Genomic DNA, 18,262 nt, shown 5'->3' with positions numbered 1-18,262 from the left:
TGTAATTATACTAAGCTTGAATCAGAAGGAAAATAAAAACATCTCTATTTCCTGTTGCCTCCATTGTAGAGCGTGACTTTGGCTCTAAACAGAACAGTGTGCAGTCACATCACCATCAGCTGCAATGTCTCAGTGTGGGGACAGACAGTCATGTCTACTGTGCAGGCTGTCATCAGCTGACCTGCTGCTCTCTGTGGATGTGCACACCTGGATTCATCCAGATGTTTCCTGAGCCGTCCTGGCTGAGTCCATCCTCCACACTGACAGCACGCTGTTTATGCTGTCTTTACTATAAAGTTGGTTTGAAGGTGAAATTCAGTGAATGAGTCTCTGCTACACTAACTGTGAGCATGAACCCACAGCCGCTGTGCAGCAGTCACACACTGTTCTTTAAACCCATCACAGGGCAGCAAACCCACCCGTTCATCCTGCACTAACTGCAGCCTTTAGATAACACAGTGAGTCTGCCTCCGTGTGTTTAGCAGCAGCTTTATGAACAAACATCATGTGTCACGTACAGATTTAGAAACATGAGGACTTCCATGTGAGCTTTAAATGAGCATCCTACTTTTAAATCTAAGCTCTCTTCTTCCTCTCCTGTCCTTCTTTCTTATCTTCCTCCATCTCTGAGTGAACGTAGCTCTTTGTCTTTTCTCTGCAGTAACAAAGTATTTGTACTTTGTGCATGTTGCAGTTCTGGACGTACTGGAGCCTCTCCAGGGCTTCGGTGTAAATCCCAAACAGGACCCACTGCAGTAATCCAGGTGGCGGAAACAGTAACAAAGTATTCGTACTTAGTTACTTCCCACCTCTCCTAAACATCACCTCTCTCACTTTACCTGCCCCCGACCTCTGCCACAAGTTTCTGGACTTGTTCCTAGAAAAAAAACATCACCCCCACCCTCACAAATCTCCGTTGGGTCCTGGTTAAGTCACGCCTCCCTTCTTTCAGTGCCCCGCCCTCAGGACCTGTCTCAGATGTTGCGGCCTCAGCCAGGTGTGCGTTCTGTCCCTCACACCAGCCGCTACACCTCTGAGGACAGAACCCCACCCTCTGGAAGTCTCTCCCATACGAGCATCACACCGCCCATCACTGGAGTCCTTCAAAACTACCTCTTCAACCTGCACCAACTCTTTCCATATCTTCATACCATTTGATCTTAACTTAACCAGTGAAACTGTCAAATATTTAACTGTTATTCTACGTGATGAAGAAAAGCTGCTGTGACAGAGAAACATCTGTCAGCACGACTCTTTAACCTGCAAGGAGCTCGTTGACTGTCCAGCTTTTTTTTCTTGACTGAACCTGTGAAATTCCCGTTGTAGAGGGTGAAAATGTTTCTGTGTGTCGTGTGAATGCCGTACAGCATGAGGCCACACAGGCTGAGCTCAGACCTGATGAACTTCCTGTTACTTGAAACTGTTTTTAAACCGCTTAAACAGACGGATCACCTCAAAGACTCACAAACATTTTTTAATTTTTAAAAACAGTACAAATAAAAACAACTGGTCACATGATCGCCGTCCTGCACTCTGATACGGCCATCTATTATTTAATCTGTGGTTACTACAGATGTACGGGGGTGCCAGGGGCGTGAGGGTCAGGGGTCAGCGTCTCTCTGAGCTTCCATGGCTCTCTGCATCTTCTCCACCATCCACTGAGGAACCGAGAACGGCTTCAGCTCGTCCATCCTGACGTCCGGACAGTCCCTGAATGCACCACGCAGACACGCACGCACACACACACACACACACACACACACACACACACACACACACACACACACACACACACACGTCAGATTTGTTACTGAACTAAAACGATCGTGTCAGTTTGAAATCAGTGTGGCGCCTCTGATCAATATGTATCAGCTGATATCAGTCAGAGTGGTGTGAGTGCCAAATAACAACAACAGTCGCCATTAAGCTGTTTTATATCATAAGGTAGACCCTACAATAACACAGAGATAGCCCCAATAATCAGTTGACCCCCCCAATGAGCGAGTGTTTTGGCGACAGTGGGAAGGAAAAACTCCCTTTTAACAGGAAGAAACCTCCGGCAGAACTAGGCTCAGGGAGGGGCGGGGCCATCTGCTGTGATTGGTTGGGGTGAGAGTGTGATGGCAGCAGCCACACAGGGGTAAATTAGTCCATTTTTCACTTTATTATTTTGCTTTGCAGTATTCTTCATTAATATAATTCATTAATCATTTGGTTAAACCTAACACTGGTATTATGAGGCGTGCACATAGTAGCATTGTATGGTTTTTCTAAAATGTTTTGTTATATTAATTATGTTTCTCTTTCTTTGAGTTACCTGGGTTTGGGCGGTGGCTGTTTCCTGTCTGGGCAAAAGGCGTGGCTGAGGACTCTGGGGACAAAATGCCTGCTCAGCAGAACCAACCATGGGCTTACCAGGAGCAGGGGTGTTTTAGGTTTAGTTAGGTTATTCTGTGCTCAGTTAATATTAGTGTGTGTTTTGTTTTCCCCCTATTGTGTTCAAATGGTTTGGCCAAATCATTATAAAAGCTACCCTCATGTGTCTTTGTAATTAGGTCAGTTTGTGAGTTAAGTTGTGTCTCATTTTGTTGTTTAAGTTTTTGGAAATTACTTTTTGTAGAGTTATATTTAGTTGACCTGTTTTATGGGCCTGCTAAGTATGGTTTTGAATTTTGTTAATTTTTGGACTTTTTGAGGGTTAAAATAAAGAAAACCCTTCTGAAGATATTCTTTTGCCTGTGTCCTCTTTGCTTTGGCTGCTTGGTCCCTCACAGAGAGAAGGAAGACAGGATAAAGACATGCTGTGGCAGTAGGGCTGGGTCATATCATACCGTTCACAGTGTAATGTTGGGCAACGATAAGAAAATGAAACATGGCGATAGAATATGGGTAAAACGCGCATGCGCAGTGCCTTTGTTTACATACGCACATGGCGGAAAAAGCATGGCGGTGACGCAGAACGAGAAGAGCGAAAGCGGATCGTTGAATGAAACAGATGAAGCTGAACTGGTTTGTAAAAATGCTGCAGCGTCACTGGTGTGGAACTGGTTTAGCTTTCGTCCCTCAGATACACAACAAAGCACTATTTTTGGTAGCGCATGCTAGCGGGCCGTCGTTATTACCGTGTTGTTTGGAAAATACGGCGCACTTAAAATCAATCCTTTGATTTTTCTGAAAGTCGACAGAGCCCCTTATAACCCCGTGTGCCTGATGTATGAACTCTGGTTGTGTTTACTGACCTCGAAACGAGTTTATGTGCACGGCCCTCGAAAATCTGTCAGATGTTTCAGTACGACTTTGCTAAGCTACGAAGCCGCACCGCTTGATGGATTGTTGGAGCGTTACGGCTATCGTAGGCGGAGCCTCGCGGAGTGATACGTACTGTGCTTCAACATAATGTTACCGTGTTGTGTGTGTTTAACCTCTTTTTCAGTGTTGTGGATGTTATACATGGTTATGCTGAGGATGTGTCGGCCAGTTTCCACTGAAATGCCTTTTGGTTAAACTGTCAGTGAGGAATTTGCACTGTTAAATGTTTATATAACTTTAATGCACATAAACAGCTGCTTGTTGAAGTGGAAATACATTGATGTTGTTTTGCACTAATAAAGTTGAGGAGTTGTAAAGTATTTTGTCTCGTGTCAATTATATCGTTATCGCAAATTTTCAAACGTATATTGTGATAAATATTTTTGGCCATATCGCCCTGCTCTATGTGGAAGATTAATAACAAGTATGATTCAGTGCAGAGGTCTGTTAACACATAGTGAGTGAAGAAGAAACACTATTGCAGCATAACTAAGGGAGGATTCAGGGTCACCTGATCCAGCCCTAACTGAACTTCCAAGTGAGCAACTGAAGAATCTACCAATTAAAGACTTACCAAGGCAACCAGACCCTGACACACCTGTCCCTGACCTGCAGAAATCAGGAGTCTCCTGTTGGTTTGTGCAACGTTTCCCTCGTTGCCGGGTTTTAAATACGGTGTTTTTGATTTGTGTGAAGGACATGCCCCCATGACTCTTCAAGTGATGGCACCAACTAGCCAATCAGTGACATGCAGTCTGTTGATGTCACATTTTCTCATCGCACGTACTTAAAATAAAATTTAAAAAAGCCCCTGGTACCAACTACTACCACCTAATAAAAAACCCCAAAACGGGGCCGTGACAGAACAAGCCGGAAAGGGCTGAAAGTCGTCATCAGGTCTCCTTCACATCTTTACTTCACCATTGAGCAAAGTTCTTGAGAGCAGGAGGCAGGAGGTGACGCACTTACCGGTACTCATCGCTGCGGGACAGATCTTGGATGTCCTCCTCTATCAGCAGGTAGGCCTGAGCAAGACACAGGAAGTGAGTTAGCATATAACCCTAACTATATGCTTTAGCAAAAAGGAAAGTTTGAAGCCTAATCTTGAAAGTAGAGATAGTGTCTGTCTCCTGAATCCAAACTGGAAGCTGGTTCCACAGAAGAGGGGCCTGAAAACTGAAGGCTCTGCCTCCCATTCTACTTTTAAATACTCTAGGAACAACAAGTAGGCCTGCAGAGCGAGAGCGAAGTGCTCTAATAGGGTGATATGGTACTACAAGGTCATTAAGATAAGATGGGGCCTGATTATTTAAGACCTTGTATGTGAGGAGCAGGATTTTGAATTCTGGATTTAACAGGAAGCCAAAACAGGAGAAATCTGCTCTCTCTTTCTAGTCCCTGTCAGGACTCTTGCTGCAGCATTTTGGATCAGCTGAAGGCTTTTCAGGGAGTTTTTAGGACTTCCTGATAATAATGAATTACAGTCGTCCAGCCTGGAAGTAATAAATGCATGAACTAGTTTTTCAGCGTCACTCTGAGACAGGATATTTCTAACTTTAGAGATGTTGCACAAATGGAAGAAAGCAGTCTTACATATTTGTTTAATATGTGCGTTGAAGGACATGTCCTGTGGTCCATGACTGTTCCTTCACAGCTGGTACTGACACACACACACACACACACACACACACACACACACACACACACACACACACAGGTGAGGCAGACTCAGCATGGCTTTCAGACCACAGACTGTATACCAAAGATGGATGCAGATGTCAGATTCCTGTTACGTCATGCAGCATTTTACCTTGAACAGGTCGGCGTGTTTGATGTAGATTCGTCCTCTGGTCCCACCCATTCCGAGCGCCCTGCAGTGACATCACAACATAAGATGTTTGTTATTTTAACGTTGTATCGCTGTTATGTGGAGGTTTACGTGTCATTTAAATGTTTAAGTGTTGTGTGAACGCCGTTTCCTGTTGGCGTTGCTGCTGCGGACTCACTTGTTGGCTCTTGACCCGAGCACGAACGTGCTGCTGTCGCTGAGTCTGGACGGATCCCACTGAAACACAGACAGCGTCACTGTGACATCATCACAGCGGCGACTTTACACCCCCGACATGAAGGCAACGCTCTAGAGCACAGCGCCCCCATCGGGTCACACTGGGTCACTGCCACCGTGTTATTGGGTCTGATGATGATGATGAAGACATTTATTTCAGTTCAGTTCACCTGTCAGTTCAAGTAACCACTCACCTTGGGCCCCTCCTTCTTGATGGGCTCAGACTTGGGCTTCACCCTGAGGACACAGATGGACATCGGTCAGGTGTGTTCATCTACCTGTGCACTGATGATGATGTCACCTATTAGATACTCACACAGAGAAGGTCAGAGGTCGATCAGATGAGGCCACGGGACCTGGACGCATCTTTCTCTAAGGACAGGAAGTGATCAGAGTCAGTGATCGCACTCGTGTGTGAGTGTGTGTGTTGGGGGGGGTGGAGTTACCTTCTTGTGCAGCGGGCTTCCTCTCTGGCTGCAGTCGTCATCAGCAACTCGTTGCCTCTGCGGGAAACAAACAGGTGAGGCACGGGACTACCTTCCCAGGTAAGCTGCCTGCTCCTACACCTACCTTCATCATTGCCTCTGGTACCGCCCTCTTCACCTCAGCCTCCGGAAACAGCTGCTTGGCCTGGAGATGAAATCATAGGGAAACAGATCAGGCTTTACACTCAACACAGCTAATCCGGCTTCACAGGTACACCTGTCAGGTGAGTTCAGGTGGTCTCATGAGCATCAGAATGCCTCACGTGTTCGAGGACGTTCCTGCACGCCTCCTTGATCAGGTGATCAGTCTGAATGTCGTCTCCAACGTTCTCCTTCACATTCTCTGCCGCCTTCTCAAAGAACTGCAACACAAACACACTTGCTCGAACCCCTGCACAGGTCAAACCAAATAACTCCACCCCCTCCCCTTTTAGTGCGACTGCTAACCTTCTGATATTTACTGAACACGGCCATGATGTCTTGGTTGAAGCTGGGCTGGAGCACGGCACGCAGCAGGTCCATGGACACCTGAGGGTCCGTGTAGCTGCACAGACAGGTGAGGACAGATGAGCAGGTCTGTCTCTACGTCCTGCTCAAGGTGAAACCCTGACACACCTGGACTCCTGTTGTCTGAGTGTTGTTGATAAAGTTTTTTAAAAACAAACTGAATGGCTGCGTTTACGTTTCCCGTCCTGTGAGCTCAGAGGTCTGCGCTACGAAGCCTGGCTTATCCAGGTGGTTACCCCTGGTTTTCATCACCATGGTAACTAACACTGTGAACCTCACCTGCTCCAGAGCAGGTTAAGATCCAGATCAGAGATCAACAAGTACGACATCACTTCCTACTGATCAACGAGCGCTCCAGAAAATAGTGTCAGCATCCTTTGGAAGATGCCTCGGACGGCTGCGGTGACAGTGGGAGGGGTCTAAGGATTTTAACAACAATGTCTTTGTGTTTCCCTGACGACCATCAGTAACCAATGATAAATCACCTCAGCTTCAGTTCTTGATTGTTTTCTGTTGGCAGTTAACAGTTTTGGTCTTCGAGCATTAATATGTGATCCTGAAACAGCACAGCTGTACTGCACCAGCTGACCCCAGGTCAGATTTGTATTACGCCATACACAGCAGCAAAAACTACCGCTGTCAGGAGCGCGGGACGTTTCCACTCGTTCTGTTATTCACGAGAGGCCGTACTTTAATAAACCAACCGAATGAAGCACAAACCCTGCGTTGCATTGTTTCCTCCATCGGGCTGTGGGACAGGAAGCTTTAATGTGCAGCCGCCACCTTACACACAGACAGCAGTGTGAGCGCGCTCAGTGACAAAACTATTAACTAGAAGCAAGATTTTTACTGTGTGCGACAAAAGACTGAACAACTGTCTCATTTGCATTTTACTGATATGGCGCTCATGGGGATCGTTTTCTGTGGAGGAACAGTGATGTGAGACATGAAATGCCAGTTTGCGATTGGTCAAAATCACAAAAAACCCGCCTCTTTCATGTGAACGTGCAGGAGAAACCCTCTGTGAACTTAGGGCGGTGATAACCAGCTTCGTGTGACCTCCAATCCTGATCGCCAAACTCAGGGTACGTTGATCCAGCCAACAGAAACATATCCTGGATGTTGCACTCTCGTCATAGTACAGAGCCACAACCATCACAGGAAGTACGAGCCAATCAGATCCAACGGTCCACTTACCTGACCATCATGTGAGAGCGCCGTCCTCGTCTTTGGATCTGTCTGTGTTTGATCATCAAGTTCCACGGCTTCTACACACACACACACACACACACAGATGAGTGTAACTGTATGACGTGTGAACAGGTAAGAGCACACCAGGACATTTTCAACCCAACGTTATTTAGAAAACAGAGTGTGCAGGTGTTCAGGTGAAGCGCACCTGTGTTTCCCGACAAACATTAACATATAGTAAAAGATTGCTGCCTATAGAGTAATGGATTACTTTCAACTGAGCAGGTGTTTGGCTTATCCTGACAACAGACACGTGACTCAAACCACCTGAGAGCCAACTCTGACAAAAACACACCAAAAAGCGGGGGCCGGGGCTCCGTCTATTTCCTGGAGTTACCCCCACCACCGTGTTTAGGTTTATTCCGTGACTGTGACGTCACCAGCTTTCATGAAAAAAATATTCACGGTGTCGTGTGACCGGATGTTTGTGCGGTGGCTCGCGGCCTCACCGGGCTCTGCTCCGGGTGGTCCGGCTGCTCCGGCCCGTCCTGCTGCAGCCAGTCCCGGCCTCCGTCACTGCGGTGCGCCCCCATCTGTTCCGATCCGGGTCCGTAAAAAGGTGTTTACGGTTACTGCCCCGAGCTGACCGACGATCAACTGATACTCAGCAAACAATAATCGATACGTGGCTACCACTTTGCCTGTTTATTGTCTGTTTCCCGGAAACTTCGCTGCTGCTTCTTCCACTTCCGGCAAAACCGAATACAACCGCACTTCCTGTCACCGCTTCACAATAAAAGCACTGACTTCCGGAGGATTTGTGATCGTAAGGAGGTCACCTGTGCAGACAGGTGTAGAGGTGGGTTTAAAAAATCGATTTCCCCATTCAAATCGATTTGAGTTTGACTAATGTCATATCGGATAAACATCGTCACACGTTTTCTCTGACTTTCCTCCAAGACAAAATCAAACTTCCTGCGCAGCTCTGTCTCTCAGTGTGCTCTGCTTCCCTTCAGCAGCATCAGGTAATGTTCACATGTTGATTCATGGTTTTCTTCAGTTTTTGATCTACGGCAGAATATTTTTAAGGTTATTTGTATTTGTAAGGTTATCTATAAGAAGTCAGGCCAGGTTTCTGCTTCCTGTTTTTTGTTTTATCCTCAGTTACTTTGACACAAAGGCCTCTGCTGTGATGCTCACACCTCTGTTGAAGCACAGTGTCAGCTTTGTTTTATACACAGATATAAAAATATGTACTGATAAATGATCAGAATTAGAATACTTGTGACTGACTGAATCGAATCAGTTATAGAAATCAGTGGCAACGTTCAGCCCTGAACAGGTGTGCCTGTTTAAAAAAAAAATAGAAAAAGTTGCATTTCCTGTGAAAATGCAGTGTGAATGCCGTGTAGTGGACTCTGAAAAAAGCAGAAGCAGAACTATCTGCTGAAAAGAGGTGTAGAAGCTTATCTCTTTGCTTAAACCTGCTTTATTTAAAAGGGAAGAGTAAGTGCAAGAGGAGATGTGGGGCATCAGACACAGGTAGGATTCGAACCTGCGCCCCCTGGTCTTAAGGCGGCTACTCATCTCACTGAGCCAAACCGGAGCAGAAGAGGCTTGTATTGAAAAGAGGTGGAAAAAGCTGAACTTTCTGCTGAAAGTGAAGGAGCTGACATTTTTGCTGAAGAGCTGAGAATGGTCCCATTGATCAAAATGGGCCAAAAAATGGCATAAAAAGCTTAATATTTCAAAAGGTATAAAAGCTATGAGCACCAAAAGATATATCTGGCATTAGCAGAATCAGCAGATGTTTAAATTTTGAATGGTGAAAACTGGATGAAAACTGAGGGAGTAGTTAAGCAGCAGAGAAACGGCGCAACTAGAATAAGGTAGAATAATAAAGTTTAAAGAGAAACAGGAACACAATAGTGTGAATGCCATAAGGCACACAATGAAAGGTACAAACCTGATCGCTGTCAGCACGTGACTCACTAACTTCATACTGAGCACAATGTAAAAAGGAGATAAATACTGACAGGCACCAAACATATTATGTAAAACTACTATAAAATATTAATACTAAAATTATACTAAATGTTAAAAATTATACAAATTCTAAAATTAGATGTCGTCATATCACTGAACACCGCTTTAATGCAAGTGCACGAGCTGTAAAAGTGTGTAACGGCTGTGAACGGAACAGGTGCTACACGTGATGTCAGGTCCGCGGGATCGATGCCGAGCAGCCTCAGCAGCGTTTTCAGTCAGAAGCTTCTCTAGAGAAGGTGGGTCATCAGCTTATCCTCACCTGTTCCTCGGGTCCTGGGCCTTGCGCTATGAATTTCAGGATTTCTGGTCATTCAGCTCATTCACTCAAAGGAGGCGGAGCTTAGGACAAATCATAAACGTGGACAGGTGTGCTGTCAGCAGGTATAGGAAGATAGGAGGCTAGGATAGGAAAGCATCTCAGCTGTGACTCAGACGATTACTGCAGTTTGTTTTGCTGTGCAGTCTGACGAAGAATAAATGCATCAGAATGTCATTACTGTGTGCACCAACCGTGTTCTCAGAGAAAACCCACTATTTTATTCTGTTCTGTTCATGGTGATGGACCCTGGCAGGCAGACTCCAGGGTGACGTCACAGGTGAGAGTGTAATACTGAAAACTGACTAACGTGAAGTCTGTTTAAACTGTCATCACACAGAAACGACAAATACTTGCAGATGGTCTTACTGTAGATGACAAACATTTACATTGGTGTGACTGTGTGAGGTCATGTGACTGTAGCAGAAAGAGGAACAGCACTGGTTTTACTGGTTTCAGATTTTACTGGAGTACAGACACTATTTACAATCTGCAGAGGGGCCAACAAACAAGATGGACCACTTCCTGTTTACAGCCAGGGTCTGGCGAGCCGCCGCCTCCAGCAAGGTGTCTACATCACAGACAGTCAAAGAGGAGTGAACCCAGCAGGTGAGTCAGATGAAGTGAGACGTCTGCAGCTGCAACATTAGCGACTTTGTGCTATGCTAAGCTATCAGCACTTCTAGCTCCGCCCTCTGACAAACACCTGGAGTTTGTGCACAAGTAACTGGGCACATGGACGCAGCTATGACCAGGACACACACCTATGGAGGCGGGCCCAGTGGATGAGCCTCTGATTGCATCACCGGAGCATCATGTGCGCGTTTCACTGCTGCTGCTAGAGCAGCCAATCACAGCTCAGTATTCACTGTGACATCAAAGAACCAGTGCTCGGCTCACGTGCACACTCCTGGTTCGGAGTTAATCCACCACACGCGCGTTAATCCTTACATGTGAGCGAGTGTCACAACGACAATTACGTTCACGTGTAAAAATCCGCTGTTCCATCGCGTCCTGCGTCACGTTTCTCCTGGTGCATTTGTTCCCGTGGAGACAGATTATGATGGCATCTCTGTGAGCGCTTCGGCTCGCCAAGAAAACTGCAAAAAGTTTCATAGTGACCTTTGTGTGATGGCGAGGGCAGCATTTAAATGCACGCCATCACACAACGGTGACTAAGACAGTTCATGTCAGGGTTTGATGCCAATAACACATCCAGAGTGGCGTCCTGCGGTGCTTTACATTACTGTCACATGTCGAAGCCGTGACAAACATTCTTAACGTGACCAAACAAGTGAAGCTGCAGCGGCACGAAACACCTGAACACATGACCTCGTGCTGAACGGGAAGAGGAACGTAAGAATGGCAGCGCACGCTCTGAGGGTCAGGAACATCTTTGAAATAGTTCACGCACAGCGGATGATGATGAAGACGATGTGAGGAGGAGGAGTCTGTCTATCGCAGCTTTGTCGCTTTGGTTTCACACCGTCGCTTTAAATTAAAACATCAACAGGCTATACACTATATACACTGCTGCCAGCCCTGGAAACAGACGCCTCATTGGGCCACAGCCAGCCAATCCCAGAACAAACATTTGTTGTAGTGTCAGGTTACTGAGTGGGAGGAGCCAGAGAGCAGAAAAGAGGGAAAAAATGTTTGAAACACTTAAAAATAAAATAAAAATGCAAAGAAAACTCCCAAAAGTTTAAATTAAAAAAAGCTTTAATTTTTCTGACAAACGTTTGATGAACCCGAAAAAAAAGACGTTAATGACAAAAAACTGTCGTGTTCACACAAATGTCTGTCAGTTTGATTACATGAGACCCCGCCCCCTCAGCGTCAGTGACCCCGCACTCTAAGGCGTCTGTCTCCGAGCAACAGTCTGAATCTGACTCCACCTCCTCCCACCTAACTGTTAATCCTCCACCTCCTCCACCTCATGAGTAGTCCATTTCCCCACACTGACTGGCCGGGCCATTATAAGTAGGCGGGACCAGAAGCAGGACTGAAAAAAACAAAAAAACAAAATCAAACCCCAGAAAAACAAAGATCTGTCCAATAGAAACAGTAGCTGCCTTATTGACCAATCAGAAAGCCCTATGGGTGCGGGGACCAGAGTCCTCCGTGGTCACAAGTGACATTACAGGTGGGGGGGGGGTTATTGCTGGAGCTCGAAGTCGCTGCTCACTGATTGGCTGTGATGTTTGTTGCTGAACAACAGAAGCCACAGCTGAACAAGAATCAGCTGCAAGTTTTAAAAAAAAAATTTAAAAATAAAAAAGCTCCAGAGCTTTGACCAATCACAACAGAGCGGGGTTAAAGCCAGCAGAGGGTGGGGCTAATTCAGGCTTCGCCCACCCCCTGGTGGCATGTGGCATTATGGATAAACATTTGCTACAGGTGCTGGTGAAGGACAATCTGAACGAGACAAGTCAGAAAACAAAACTTGAAACAACTGTCCAACAGGCGAAAGGGCGTGGCCTCCACAAGCCCCGCCTACACGGTGGACACTTTGTCTCGAGGACTGCTGCTGCTGCTGCCACTATCACCGCTGCTGCTGCTGCTGTTGTTGTTGTTGTTGTTGTTGTCGTCGTGGCCACTGGGTGACAATACGTTACTCTGTGTCCTATCAGATGTTTTGGGGGCGGAGTCTCTATCTCCAGGAGAGATGTGGGCAGGGCCAGGGGACGACAAGGAGGAAATGCGGGTGGAAGAGGCGCGGTACGCTGCTGTCAGCTCGGCCAGACGCTCTGGAGTAGGCGCCCACTTCGCAAAGCCGGCGTCGTTCTGCAGGAAGAGAACTGCAGTACCGTGTACAGCCCGGTAGTACATCTCATCCCTGATAATACATAAAGTAATCAGAGTATTAGGCTACTACAATCAATCAGTAATTCAGTGTACACAATATTAGTATTACAGTAGTACTACAGCACTGTAGTGCGAGTACCTTTTGCAGATGTGCTGACTCCCTGATCGGTACTCATGCTCGTAGGCGGGAATGCTGAGTTGATGACGCAGGAATCGACTTCCTTCCATGCGAGTCAGAGCTGGAGTCACGGGGTCACGCCACTCAGGCACGAACACGATGAACGACAGAGGCTCCGAGGACTGGTCCAACAGGTCCTGAGAAAGACAGGAGACCGGATCAGAAACCCTGGATCACAGTCCGTTTCAGAGGCCGGATCAGAGACTAGTACTGACCTCAAAGTGCGTCACCATGGCATCCATTAGCTCCTCGCAGAACGGCGGGTTGGCTTCAAACGAGCCGCTGACCGGACAGAAGGACAGGAAGGGCCTGAAACACATGCCAGATTGTCACGCTGGGACAGGGAGAGTGGACAGACTGTGCAGCGGAGTGTCCAGTTGTGTCACCTCACCCTCTGGACCCGAAGAAGCCGTCGGTATCAGGGAAGGCGGAGCAAAACTGTTTGAAGTAGCAGTTGAGTGGCGAGGCAAAGCACTCAAAAGAAACACCAAACTGACGGTTCAGCGTCTCAAACACCAACACCGGCAGCGCCCCCTGCAGGCCACTCCCCTCGTTAGCACCACTGCCGAACATCACCTGCACGCACACACACACACACCTGGTTAGCTTTGAGCAGCTGATGAAGCAGGTGAACCGAGCGAGCACGCCGTCAGCTGACCTGGTATCTCTTCAGGAGGCACCAGACTCTGGACAGGAACTTGTCGAAGCGAGGGTCGTCTATACAGCTGTACCTGTACAACAGCTCCTGCAGCGAGACAGGTGAGAGACAAACGGGACAGATTGGACACAGTAATCTGATTACAATGCGTTACTGACCAGCTTTTTGATGAGTACTTTGATTACTCTTTTGAGTCCTTGTATTACTATGTAAAAAGTAAACAGATTACACCGGAGGTACTGACTAGGTTGCTGTTATGTACTCGGATTACAATTTTTAAGGTAATCAGATTACCACGGGGCTACTGACCAGTTTGCTGAAGTGTCCTCTGTTAACTTTGACCATCTCTCCTCTAAAGCGTAAACACGCCATGTCATTCTCAAAGTGAAGCTCCACACGAGGCAGCGGCGGCGACGGGATCGCCAGACGCACCGGGTAACAGTAGACAAGGCGGGACTGCGGCGGGGACGCACACGCCTCTGAAACATGCAGAGACAGAACACTATTGGCTCAGACAGCCAGGTACACAGGTGAATAATACACAGGACTGAAGTGTACCAGTGGGCGGGTCCTGCAGCAGGCTCAGGTGTGTCTGGCGCAGGCGGCGGCTGTACTCCGCAGACAGCTGGTAGATCTTGGAGCAGATTCCCTCGACAGAATCTTTGGCGACGGCGGCGACGTGAGGACCGCACTGCTGCCTCAGGTGCTCCAGACGGTCCTGCAGATACACCAGTGACAGTCACAGGCGACTTGTACAGGTGATCTACAAGCAATCGCGTAACGAGTACAGATGAAGCGAAAGTCACAGGTTACCATATAGTCCTCCTTGCTGGCAGAGTGATCTCGGCGCAGCCAGTTCATCGTGTCCTCGGCGTTCCATTTCACCACCTTCCTGCTCTCCGGGCTCGCATTCCTGCATGGGTGACAGGTCAGAGGTCAGAGCGCGGGCCCACTTGATAATCTCAGCAGGATTGAGCTCAGCAGTTGGTCAGCTGGGTCCTACCTGGAGTCGATCATCTTCTTGGCAGCTTCAGCGTATTTAAAGAGCAGCTTCCGAGCCTCCTCTTTGTACTTAATGCGAGACAACCTGCCACACACAAACCAATCACTGATCAATATATTAATCTGCACGTGATCTCTGATCAATAAATTCAGACTATTTCTAGTGTCAGACATTTATCACTCAATTAAAAGCAAATCTCATGTTCTCCTCACGGCAAACGAACGCCAGGAGCACGAGACGCGAACGCCACTCGATTTTAAAGTCACCTGATAGGGATGTCGTTCATGACCTCTCGGAACATCGATGGGGAGATAACAGGGTCACAGTCACTCGGCAGTAAGGGGTCGTGACCTTTGTCAATTACTTTCCTCTCTAGCAGCCAGCGGTTGAAGGACTCCCGGGGCGGATCGATACCTGAGGCAGAGAACCAACACCTGGTCAGAGCTCACATTCACACATGCCCATCATACCCATTAATGAATACTCGGGCTTGGACGACTCCAAAGTCTCTGATGACCTTTGACCTTCACCCTATCTGAAGATGTGTTCTCCCTCCACCTCTCACCTGTGGGGGAGGAGCTACCAGTACACAACCTGCACATGTGGCATACCTTCCCTCTGGTGGCACAGCTCGTGGTAGTGCTGCCTCAGCTTGGTGACCAGCTGCGCTCGCTGGAGCTCGATCTCGGGGTGGGGGGGCAGGTGGTGGCTGGCGGGGGCCTGCTCTCGGATCACGGCGTTGGTCTGCACGTCCAGGTCCCAGTAAATCCTGAAAACACTGACCAATCAAAAAGGTCCTTCAACAAAACAAAACAAAACAACATGCAGTACTCACACAGCTGGTCTGTACGGCGCGGGGGCGGGGCTCGGTGTGGTGGGTGTGGCGGACTGGGCCTGTTTGTCCTCAGGGGCGGAGCTCCAGGGTTTGACCCCAGGAGTGCTGGGAGAGATGGGCGTGGTCGGCTCCACCTGGTAACAGACAGACCTGGTCAGGGTTCGCTCACCTGCACTCGGAGCATCACGCGTCAGTCTATTCACACTCTGCTGTGATTGGTTGTCAGGTTACTAATCGTGGCATAGGAAATGTAACAGCGGGCATGAAGGTCAGTATGTCAGCCAATCACAGCAGAGCATCTTTCTGGCTCATCCAGCCTGGGACTCCGTTTTACCTTAGCACGTTTGAAGCTGTTAGGTCCTCCCCCCTGCTCCTCAGAGCTCCTCCTTTTCCTCTGACCATTACCAAGGTTACTGTCCCCGCCCTCTGCAGGAGCCGCGTTTAGACCTAAAGGATCAGACTGCAAACACAGATCGGTACCTGATCAATAACTGCATATCAATCAATAACTGTAAATGATAAACACAGGCAATACTCACAATAACATCATGCTGGCCGAGCACTGGCACCTCCCACAGGCTCTGATTGGTGAATCTGTTGAAGTAATATGGCCGATTCTCCCGCCGAGACCAACACTTGGACCATCCAGCCTGAACCAACTCATCTGGGGGAGGAGAGAGAGAGAGGGTAATCAGGATTAGAGTACGGTGAGTGGGACAGGTAAGAGGCAGACGAGCGTACCTGGGAGCTCAGGTGCTTTAGAGGCAGTGGACGGAGAAAGGGGTGGTCCCTGAGATGAGGCGGAGCCAGAGGGAGCCAGCATCATGGCCGCCTCCCCCTTCACCAATCCCTGGCTGTCATTGGACATCTTGGCAGTTAGAATGACATCACGTGCCTTCAAAACAAAACACAGGTGAGAATGAGTCAGACAGGTGTACAGCTGCACTCAGAGGTAGGGGTGGGTTTTAAAAATAATGATATCGATTTGAAATAATAATGTATTTTGACAGAAATGCCAGAAGCTCATTTCAACACTCGCCAAACAGCAACGATTAACGAGCAGTTAAAAATATATAAACAGAGCAAGGATGGTTCACCCCACGACACGTGCACGCCGTCGGGGCTGAAAGCCGACATGTCTTCGTCACTCTCAGACCAAAATTCACTGAAGCAGCAGCAACAGAAGATCCAAACTACGTTTCACATTTGATACACGTGGTCACGAGTTTCCTCTGACTTTGGCTGTTTTGAATCCACCAGGATAAAAAAAACACTTCCTGCACAGCTCTCTCTCAGTGTGCTCTGCTTCCCTTCAGCAGCATCAGGTAATGTTCACGTGTTGATTTGTGGTTTTCTTCAGTTTTTGATCTACTGTAGAATATTTTTAACATTATCTGCTATAAAAAGTTATTCCAGGAAAATCTGCTGCTGCTGGCTTTTTGTTTTATCCTCAGTTACTCTGACACAAAGGCCTCTGCTGTGATGCTCACACCTGTCTCAGTGTCAGCTTTGTTTTATACACAGATGTAAAAATATGCCCATGTACTGATAAATGATCAGAATTAGAATAACTGAGTGAGAATCAGTGAGCACACCCAGCCCTGCTCAGAGGGCCATACAGATCAGACAAACTCATCACTAGTTTGATCAGCGTTACAGGTGCTCGTTCAGGTGTGTTGGCGCGTGCGTGCATCCAGGCATCTGTGTGCGTGTGTGTTGTGGCGGTCTCGGTGCTTGCTCCGCTCCCGCGGGTTAATGTGGCGTGCTGACGTCAGACGGCGGCAAACAGCCGATCAGTGATTAAACTGATCACAATGATCGATGGGCTCAGACAGATTTTAGCGCGCTGTCGACACGTTTGATCGTGTTTTCTTACACGCAGAAACGAGCGCCATGGTTACACGCATGCGCGGTGCAGGTTTCCCAAACAAACAGGGAGGAGGGAGAGAGGGGGAGGAGGACAACAAAAGGCTGCGGCGGCTGCTCGGGAGCCCGGGACCGACACGGACACACGGTGACGGCCGGTCCGGCTCTGCGGTGGGTTCAGGCTGGGCAGCACGCTCAGTAAAGGTCGGGTTCGGAACCTTCGCGCGGTCACATCGGCAGTTAGCCGCCATTAGGCTCAGAGACCTGCGGCTGTTCAGGCGCCACTTCACTCACAAGATGGCGGACACGCCCCTGCCACAGCGTCGCGCGCCCTCACTAACATTTCTGTTCCGTGCTCCGAGCTGGGCCGCCCCGCGCGCCGCTGTCCAGCCCCCACCGGGAGCTGACACCTTCCGCCGCGTGTCGGTGCGCCCGGAGCCGGCCCGCGGGACCGTCGGCGCTTACCTTGGCCGGTTAAGTCGCGGACAGTTGCGGGTTCTGCGCGTTGTTTCGGGTCCTCCGCTCCGCTCCCTCCCCGCCTGCTCAGACATCTTTACAGGGACCCGGACAGAGCAACTGCGCAGGCGCAGCGCCCGACCTCCTTCCTGTCCCGAGGTGTTCCACTGCGGGCGCCATGTTGAAGAGGTCAAAGAGGCTGAAAGCCGAGAGATGTGACCAAAAACATCAATCAAAGAGTTTTAACACACACACATCAATGAACGTGAGGGTGATGCCCTCAAATGCACATTTCAGCCCTAATTTCTTTAATAATGCACAGAACGCAGGTGGCGTGGCTGTTTTAATTTATTTTATTTTATTAACCTTTATTTAACCAGGAAGAACCCATTGAGATTAAAAACCTCTTTTTCAAGGGAGACCTGGCCAAGATAGGCAGCAGCAGATGTCTCACAGTTACAGAAATTACTCAAACACAGGCAGCAACAACACACATGCAACAATAAGTGAAAGAATACAAAAAAATAAAAAAGTCA

At 48.2% G+C, this 18,262-nt stretch overlaps 1 protein-coding gene and 1 long non-coding RNA gene across 2 annotated transcripts; both read right to left on the bottom strand.

Moving 5' to 3' along the window:
• Positions 1–1,453: 1,453 nt before the first annotated feature.
• Positions 1,454–8,361, bottom strand: LOC102295566. Its single transcript, XR_001335758.2, has 12 exons — positions 8,067–8,361; positions 7,564–7,634; positions 6,307–6,403; positions 6,123–6,221; positions 5,945–6,004; positions 5,821–5,877; positions 5,691–5,746; positions 5,569–5,611; positions 5,316–5,374; positions 5,102–5,180; positions 4,279–4,370; positions 1,454–1,710 (listed from the first exon to the last, which is right to left on the bottom strand). It is a non-coding gene; the product is annotated as a deoxynucleotidyltransferase terminal-interacting protein 1 (long non-coding RNA).
• A 2,005-nt stretch (positions 8,362–10,366) lies between these two features.
• Positions 10,367–17,844, bottom strand: pcif1 (phosphorylated CTD interacting factor 1). The gene is made up of 16 exons (XM_005948150.3): positions 17,736–17,844; positions 16,146–16,299; positions 15,944–16,068; positions 15,739–15,864; positions 15,405–15,538; positions 15,181–15,338; positions 14,836–14,983; positions 14,570–14,653; positions 14,380–14,479; positions 14,125–14,284; positions 13,876–14,045; positions 13,567–13,653; positions 13,300–13,484; positions 13,124–13,217; positions 12,870–13,045; positions 10,367–12,761 (listed from the first exon to the last, which is right to left on the bottom strand). The coding sequence occupies exons 2-16, from the start codon at positions 16,270–16,272 to the stop codon at positions 12,419–12,421; spliced, it is 2,217 nt and encodes a 738-aa protein (XP_005948212.3). The 5' UTR covers positions 16,273–16,299; positions 17,736–17,844; the 3' UTR covers positions 10,367–12,418.
• Positions 17,845–18,262: the final 418 nt, after the last annotated feature.

Source organism: Haplochromis burtoni, unplaced genomic scaffold, assembly GCF_018398535.1.
Source record: "Haplochromis burtoni strain Fernald_Lab_line unplaced genomic scaffold, NCSU_Asbu1 Contig_575, whole genome shotgun sequence".
In the NCBI taxonomy this organism is placed as follows: Eukaryota; Metazoa; Chordata; class Actinopteri; order Cichliformes; family Cichlidae; genus Haplochromis; species Haplochromis burtoni.
This window is presented reverse-complemented; position numbering and strand designations above follow the sequence as displayed.

Bases quoted from the DNA above. Each gene is read 5' to 3' on its own strand.
- pcif1 (XM_005948150.3), bottom strand. From the start codon at position 16,272: ATGTCCAATGACAGCCAGGGATTGGTGAAGGGGGAGGCGGCCATGATG. The intron at 14,285-14,379 runs GTAACCTGTGAC...GTGTATCTGCAG, and splicing joins CCAGCAAGGAGGACTATATG to GACCGTCTGGAGCACCTGAG. The intron at 12,762-12,869 runs GTACTCGCACTA...ATGTATTATCAG, and splicing joins AGTCAGCACATCTGCAAAAG to GGATGAGATGTACTACCGGG.